Raw genomic sequence first — 7,955 nt, 5'->3', positions numbered from 1 at the left:
ACAAGAGGCAAGCTGTATTTTTTGTGTTTGTTATGTTTTAGTCATATGAGTACTTAATTTATTAATATACATCATGCGATCATCAAATGTTAAGTCAGTGAGGTAATTAATTAACTAATTAATGAAGTGATGATATCACTTTTGAAATCTTAAATTCTTGATGGTTGTTACATAAATGTCCAAAGAAATGGTGAGCTGCACGGAGATAATAAAGACGTAGACAGATAGAATAGAAAGATGGTGGTTGTTGTTTCTAACACCACATTTTATCTTGTTTACGTTAACACCTTATTTTAATACCAATTCTTTGCGGTGTTTAAACCATTTTTGATTACATAATTAATCCTTCTTTCTTTATTTATTTTGTCCAGAAAACACATATCTACATATTAAACATGGATATTACTTGAGAGCCTAAATTGGAAGAATCAGAAATGAGTATAAACGAATCGCTTGGGGCTCACCATAAGTTTCAAACTTGATGCGTCATCATTTGATGGCGTCTAACTTAGCCCCACCCTCTTTGACTTTTGTTATTTCGTAAGAATGAATATCTTTTCCATCACAATAAATTATAAACCAAAAAAGAACACTGAAAACGACTATTGTGCTTTTCATGTCAAAACTAAGCTCCCTTGGTGTGGGAACACAGTTAATTAGTTTCTAGATTTCTTATATGGTAACCCGATCGACATCCAAAGTTCGACGACGTCTTTTCATAGATAATTTACATGGTTTTCTCGTATCTGTTCTATGCTATAACAAAAGAATGAATTTAATTATGGTAAACAATGGATCGATTCACAAATGTATGTTTTGTGGTTAGTGCGAGTTGGATAACCAAATATTTCTCTTTATTGGAATCGGAATGTTTCATTAATTTTGTTTGGAGTGGGAATTAAGTACTAAATAATATACTTATTTATGTCATTTTTTGTTTGTTATTGACGTCAACAAGATATAGATTAGAAGCATCCATCCACCAAGAAGAGTCCACTGACTAGATGAATTGCTTAATAACGAAGATTTTTTTTTTGGTCAACATTTTTATTTGTCAATCCCGTAGAAAAATCTTGCATGGGATGACAACATCAACCAAAACCAATTAGCACATCCGTATCGCACGTGGCGTTGAAAACTTCCTTAAAATGCCATAACGTTAATATGTTATCAAGTTCAACGGTTAACCTAATCTGGAAAAATAAATTAATTTTCAAGTACCCCATTAGAGGGGAATCTTGAATCTAGCTGAAAGAAAGCTCAACTATTTAACACCAACCCCCAAATTTCGTTTTTTTTTTGGAAAACTTTATAGATATATGTCTATACCTCTCTTGATGTAAAATCCTTATGAGGCCATGAAGACAGCCGCGTTTCATGATAATACGACTCAGAGAAATATAAAATACTCTGGACTAACTCTTATAAAATAGATACTACTGTCTCTAATTAATATATTGGATTTCTTATATTCAAACGCATAGTGTTTTACGTAGATCTAGCTACTACGTACGATCAATAATTCTATATAGCCAAATGCGGTTTCAGCATAAACTATACAAAACACATACCGTTTTCAAGTTGGAGAAAGAACAAAAAAAAAATTTTGTTAAAAGGAACAAACATGTGAAAATTAAAAGTTTATAAATTAATTGTAAAGTAAAAAAAAAAAAAAAATAGTGGTTGTGGAGAAAAGAAAAAGCCTGGGGGAGTGTTGTAACTTGTAAGTGTACTTTAGTATTTTTGGATTATGGAAACTAGATCTTATTTTCTAGTCCCTCTCTCTTTTCACAAACAACATCATGCTTTCATCTCCATTATCATCATCATTCGTATGCTTCGCCTTTCTTTTTCCTTGCAAACTTCGTTTATGGTCAATTTATATATCTTCATATATTCAATAATAGATAATTATATTTTAGGCAAAACAAAATTCGAAATAAGATAGAGAACATTTGGGAGATCTTCGTCCTAATTTGGTTATGCCAATTACATAAATAAAAGTCAAGTTGAAAAACTATGGAACTTGTTGTAACATCGTCGTTTCAACCTAAAGAACATACAAAAATCGTGAACAAGAAAACATATTTGTGAGGATATTTACATCATGTGTTTGTCATCAGAAGTTAGAATCAAAAGCCTATCGAAGCAAATCAAGCAATACAAACCTATTCTGGACTGAATCCCTTGCCTTTGGGAGCATCATGATCTCCAAGGACATTCTTCCCTTTGATGCATCATCATCATCACCTTTCAAATTTGCGTTATAGGTTAATGATGATTCACTTTGCAGCATTATCTTGGAGCTGGAGTCCCCATACAACTACAGAGAGACCTGGAATTTTTTCACCTGCTGAGTTTTGCGTTTTCATTGCAGAGTCTAGTAACTTCTTCAGCCAAATTCTGGAGTTCTACTGCTGCGGCAGACGCTAATTCTTTAGCATAAGAAGCTTCTTCTGTGAGTTTCTTATTAAGTTTACAAAGCTCATCTTTTTCCTCAATCAGTCTCATCTTCTCCTTCTTCAGATTCTCTATTTCCAATGCCTAGTGATGTAAGAAAGCCCCCAAAAATGTTTTATCACAATGACTTTAGTGCGTCGTGTAGATGATGGAAGGAGCAAATATTGTATGGGAAAGATACCTGAGTGTTGAGAGTTGTTTCGTTGTTCATCTCTTTAGTCTCTTCCTGAGCAAATACTCTATTTAAGCTCATCACGCTGGTCGGTGTTCCTGCTCCTGAGTATATATCTGACTCGTCACCATTTCTGTTGTGAGTATTCTTCCCTGATGATTCGTCTCCTGCAATTTGCTGTGTATATGTTGACTGTCGCTCGGCTAACGAATCTAGCTGTTGTCTTAGTAGCATGATTGTCTCTTGCATCTCACCGTTCTCTGATTTCTGTGCAAATTAGGGTAATAATGAACTTCAAACTGACAATTTCTCATACAGAACCATTATGGAGTGTTAACTTACAGTCATCTGCAACTGCTCCTGCAGAATCCTATTGTCTGCAGACTTTATCTTGAAGAAGACATTTCATAACGAAAACATTGTCACTGAGTCAGTGAATCTGATTAAACAAAACTGAGAATGAGAGGTAACAAGAGCTTAGAGAAAGAAGGATGAGTATGGAGTACCTCATGTTCAAAGATTTTCTCATTTAGTTGCGTTGTGAGCTTCGACAAAACCTATATCAAGCAAACACGAGAATATTATCCAATAAGTGTATTTATCCATCTTAACTCTTGTTTTGTTTTTCATCTATTATTTTACCTGAGACATTCCAAGAGAATCTGGGGCATAGGGAGTCATTCCGAAAATCTCAATAATTTGTTGCTCTAGAACACGTATTTGATTCTTCTTTTCCTTGATTTCATCTTCTAACTTCTGAATTTGATCCTGCAGTCGACAATGCAAACATGTAAGAGGTACTATTATGTTATAAGCTAATTACTTTGGCATTGTTAAGCAAGATCACACGAAAAGCTCACTCTGATATGGAAATCTTCAGGGTTGCGAGTGGCTTGTTCGGAAAGACGATTTAATGAGCTGGTACGTAGTGCTACTTCTCCAACAAGTATTTTTGTCTGCTCGTGAAGAAGATCCATTTGATCCGCAATAGTAGTTCCAATCTGCCGTATGTCATTTTGCTGGTTATGTGTCAGTAAATTCTACACAATGACCACTTAAAAAACCTAGGAACAACCTCACATAAGATACGATGTTCAACTAACAAGGATTGAGACATCGCTACTTCCTCAAGTGTAATCACAGAAGCAACAAAAAAAAACAATGTGGAACAATATTCTCTTACCGGAGAAAGGTCTCCTGGTCCAATAGTAGCACTGAATAAGTCTCCAGCAACAGTTTTTCCTGGAAAAGACTTGATAGCGGCTGCATTTTCTCTTCTGGTTGTTTTTGTTTGTGTACACTTAGAGGAAGATGAAGGAGATCCACTTGCTTGGCTCTGGTTACCATCAGCCAGTAATGTCCCAGCCAGACCATCAGATTTCTGCATCATTTACATTATGGGTCATGTAAGCCGAAACAGTCTTAAATCATGATTTTAGATTGTGTCATTCTAAATATCTGTCCACAATGCTAACTCCACCTATGAGTTTTGATACAACCGAGAGATCAAAGATGATTAGAACCTACTTTCATTTTTAGCCAGCCAAGCATTCCACGAGTCTTGTTCCTTTTCTTGTCCTTTGTCATCTCGTCCATACTACTATTTCCATCTCTCGGCTCCTTTAAATTTTCAGAAACTGTGCTTCCAGCACCATCATCAGTCATGTTCTCTCGTCTTCTATCGGGCAAGTATGCTAGCTGTAGGAACCAAGGTGTAAAGTTAAACATCAATATCACATGGTGAAAGGCTGAAAACAGAGATAGATATATTTGTGTGCCACCAAAATGGAATGGTATCCTCAAACGAGGATCTAACAAACATACCTCATCCTCTCCAAAAGCATGCCTCCATATATGGTCAGGTTTTACAGAAGCAGCTTGCGGTGAACTTTTTGTTGAAACCAAGATTAATTTTGTCAGTCGCTGAATTCTTCCCATCAGAGCTGCTTTGGCTTCTTCATCTTCCTCCAACCTTGACTGAAGTTTAACCTGACCAGATTTTAGCTTATATAATGAGAAAGGGCACAATGAAAGCAAAGCATGTTATTTCTGGGGAATGCATAGGTGTACATGTATGATCAACATAATAAGGCAAAACTCCCTGATTCGATTAATAATCACTTCAGTTTTTTAAATGAACTAGTAATAGGCATAGCTTAAGACATTTATTCATAATTTCGTAAAATCAGGCTGCAGCGACAAGAAAAGCTATAAGGAACTATCTTGCATACACCAACCTGAATTTTTCGATCAGCCAACTCTTCTTGGTTAGAAACCCCACGCCTCAATTGCGTAAGTTCCTCTTGTAAACACGATATTTCTTTCTGATACTTTTTTATAAGAGACTTTTCATCCATAATCTGTATAAAAAAATTGAAATATCAAAAAGAGGGCTCTAGTAAATTTACGGAACCTCAGAGACACTAGTACCATAAAAAGGCACCTTATTTCTTGAAGCTTTGATTTCAACATGCTTGCACCTCTGAGCGAATTTTAATGTGTTGTGTGTCTCTTCACTTGTGCTGGATGCAGGTGTGATAGTGCAAATAAGCTGAAAAAAAGGTTCAGAGGGGTCAGAACGCCTACATCAAAACACAGCGGTCTCTTACTTGAACCTGACTTCTACAAGAAGAGCTATGACATCAAAGTGATAGTTCATCAACCAAGAAACACACCTGGTCTTCAGAAACTTCTTAAACAAATCATTATTTTGACAGGCCCATTGAAAAATTGATTTAATTAGGGAAAGGCATAGAGAACTTACTGATACTCGTCCATGACCACTAAGTGTTGACTGCAAGAGACGTGTAAGTTTAGAATCCCTGTAGGGTATATGAGCTGCCTTGGTGTCTGTCAATTTAGATATAACCTGAAGAAGCAGATTAGGAGTTTAGACACGCATAAACAGAGAAGATTAAATGTACAACGGATACAGAACTTCCTTACAGTGCCAAGGGTAAGTAAACTTTTATTTATGGAAGAGCCCTCTTTCCTCCGCTGTCCAGTTATTTCAGTTTTAGAACTTTCAGATCCAGCAAGATCGATAAGGTGCTGCATAGAACAAAGAATCAGAATGTTAGATAAGGAGAGGCACCTGGGTGCATTTAACAGCGACTAAGTGCGACATGGCGTCATAGACAATAGCAGAATCAGAATGAACTGTCAAGTAATTACCAACTGAGAAAGAGTAACATCTTCGCCGTCATCTCCCTTTCCATGTGGACTGCTTTCTATAGTCTGAAACACACTGTAAACTCTAAGAGAAAGAGCTAAAAAAGCGCCCAATTGTACAAGAACATCACTAAAGGTCTAAGGCATATGTGTAGTTAAGATGGAGACAAGAAAGATACACTTTTAAGTAATAGGACATACCAAGGTGAATATTGTGTGGCTCCGACTGCTAAAAAGATTGACATTATTTGAACCAACATGCCTGTGTTCTGCAATAATTCAAGAAACGACAAAGTGAAATCACAGACCAAACAAAACAGAAATAAGAGAGGTACGGGCCTTATCCAGAGAAGGAGAAGTTACGACCAATTGATAGCAAATGATGATACTATACGGTCAACAAACAAAATCATTTGCTAGAAGATTACGACCTTAAAACACATGATTTGTACATATTGTCAATGAGGAAAATGTATTTGGGCCATGATAATGAAAACTATGTTAACCGAAAGATGAGCTGATGCAGCTATTAGGGATCTTATACCTTCTCCAGATGCTATTAGGGATAGAGCATGAGCAGGGGATAAGACAACCTCATCTTTAATACCTTCAACATATGTGCCCTATCAACATAACAAACACTAAGTATACTTAAACTTACGATGCAAATGAAGCTTGGATAAATGAAATGTGTAAGCCCCACATTAGGATTTGATCGGTTTTTTGGGCGACATTATCCACCAGTTACCTGAGAATCCTCTCGTATTCTTAGATTCTGTCCTGTTGGATCTAGTAAGTCATTGATGACCTGTAAGAATAATTCAAAAGACCCTCAAATCTCGCACCAGGTTATTGTTCTAGAAATCAATGGGAGAGTGAAAATCTAATTCTAAGCCAGAACAAACAGCCAATTGTCTCTTTGGAGTTCATGAGTTTGCAATCACATATATAATTGAAATAAAAATTCCTTCCTACAAAAATTTCTTGAGCATACTCACTGTCCTAGGTTGGACCCAGAAACATAGTAAAAGACTAAAACCTATAGCATTCTTCTAAGCTTCTAGGAAATAACAAATCAATATTGCCAAAGGATACCATGTACATTGAAATTTAAAACAATTTAAACTACAAGCAGGTCATGTAAATAAACACTGAGTCAGAGCCTAACCTCATTGTATATCTCTAGATACGAAACACGAAGAAGAAATTCCCGTTCTGGTGTCTGGATAGCTGAAACATAATTAGCTAAAGAATAGAGTGAAAAATCCTTTCAATGAAAAAGAACTATAGAGTAACCTATCACCTCCTGAATAATGCTAAACACATCCTTCACTGCCAACGGAATTACTCCAGGTGACCTTTGCTCCCCCTAAATGCAAAATGTATCATTAAGTTAGGTGCCGCAAAAGTGGATGTGCATAAGAGAAGCACCTTCTTGGATATCTTTTGAACTATTAACATATCTATATAACATCTTACATGAAGCCCTAGTAAGAACAACGGGAAACGACATCCTATATCTCAACCTCTAAAGATGATAAGTACAACATGTCATTCTATACGTAGATATTCCAGTTAATCATGTCCAAGTTACAGCATCCACAGCAGATTTCCGAAAAAAGACATAGTTCGACCTCTATAAATTAACTTACATGCATTGTATGAGTCTTGCCGCTGCTAGTAACTCCATAAGCAAACACAGTACCTGCAGATGGGCAAGGGATGCATATTTTCAAGCTAAAGGAATTTAAAAGCACCTAACTTTTAAGGCCTCCCAACATCAAACATTATTCAAACGCATAAGAAAACAGTTGTCTTTAAAAGACATCAGAGAAAAAAACACAACTAAAGAAAAGATGAAACAAACCATTAATCCCTGACATTGCCCCACTAACAACTTGTTGAGCAGCAATATCATAAACACGCCGAGTAGTTGTTGGTGGACCAAATACTCTATCTGCAAAATCACACTCAATCAATTCGAAAAACAAAGTCCAAAACAATTACTCTAAAACAGCTCAACTCAACAATTCTTTATGACTAACCAAAGCCATAACAAAGAGCTGGATTGTACTCATTCCGAATAGTGTAGTCTCCATCTGCATACCAAGCTATCTCATCTCCATTATTGACCTCTCGTTGACTAATTCAA

General features: G+C 36.2%; 1 protein-coding gene across 3 annotated transcripts in view; it reads right to left on the bottom strand.

Moving 5' to 3' along the window:
• LOC104776293 (kinesin-like protein KIN-7C, mitochondrial) overlaps nt 1,966-7,955 on the bottom strand; it is a 6,868-nt gene continuing 878 nt past the window's right edge. Inside the window, exons 2-23 of one of the 3 annotated variants that reach the window (XM_010500326.2) lie at nt 7,849-7,946; nt 7,671-7,760; nt 7,456-7,508; nt 7,107-7,172; nt 6,972-7,025; nt 6,552-6,611; nt 6,348-6,426; nt 6,005-6,072; nt 5,807-5,869; nt 5,579-5,683; nt 5,397-5,501; nt 5,076-5,183; nt 4,870-4,992; nt 4,457-4,621; nt 4,160-4,330; nt 3,816-4,013; nt 3,493-3,651; nt 3,275-3,400; nt 3,139-3,189; nt 2,975-3,022; nt 2,642-2,899; nt 1,966-2,544 (exon numbers count right to left, since the gene is read on the bottom strand). In XM_010500326.2, coding sequence (XP_010498628.1) covers nt 2,347-2,544; nt 2,642-2,899; nt 2,975-3,022; nt 3,139-3,189; nt 3,275-3,400; nt 3,493-3,651; nt 3,816-4,013; nt 4,160-4,330; nt 4,457-4,621; nt 4,870-4,992; nt 5,076-5,183; nt 5,397-5,501; nt 5,579-5,683; nt 5,807-5,869; nt 6,005-6,072; nt 6,348-6,426; nt 6,552-6,611; nt 6,972-7,025; nt 7,107-7,172; nt 7,456-7,508; nt 7,671-7,760; nt 7,849-7,946 — 2,446 coding nt within the window. In that variant the 3' untranslated portion in view covers nt 1,966-2,346. Of the gene's footprint in view, nt 2,545-2,641; nt 2,900-2,974; nt 3,023-3,138; nt 3,190-3,274; nt 3,401-3,492; nt 3,652-3,815; nt 4,014-4,159; nt 4,331-4,456; nt 4,622-4,869; nt 4,993-5,075; nt 5,184-5,396; nt 5,502-5,578; nt 5,684-5,806; nt 5,870-6,004; nt 6,073-6,347; nt 6,427-6,551; nt 6,612-6,971; nt 7,026-7,106; nt 7,173-7,455; nt 7,509-7,670; nt 7,761-7,848; nt 7,947-7,955 lie in introns of those variants that run through there. The other 2 variants (XM_010500327.2, XM_010500328.2) reach the window with 2 other exon arrangements.

The sequence above is a fragment of the Camelina sativa genome, chromosome 3 (assembly GCF_000633955.1).
Source record: "Camelina sativa cultivar DH55 chromosome 3, Cs, whole genome shotgun sequence".
In the NCBI taxonomy this organism is placed as follows: Eukaryota; Viridiplantae; Streptophyta; class Magnoliopsida; order Brassicales; family Brassicaceae; genus Camelina; species Camelina sativa.
The sequence above is the reverse complement of the archived record's forward strand: the minus strand, read 5'-3'. Positions and strand labels throughout refer to the sequence as shown.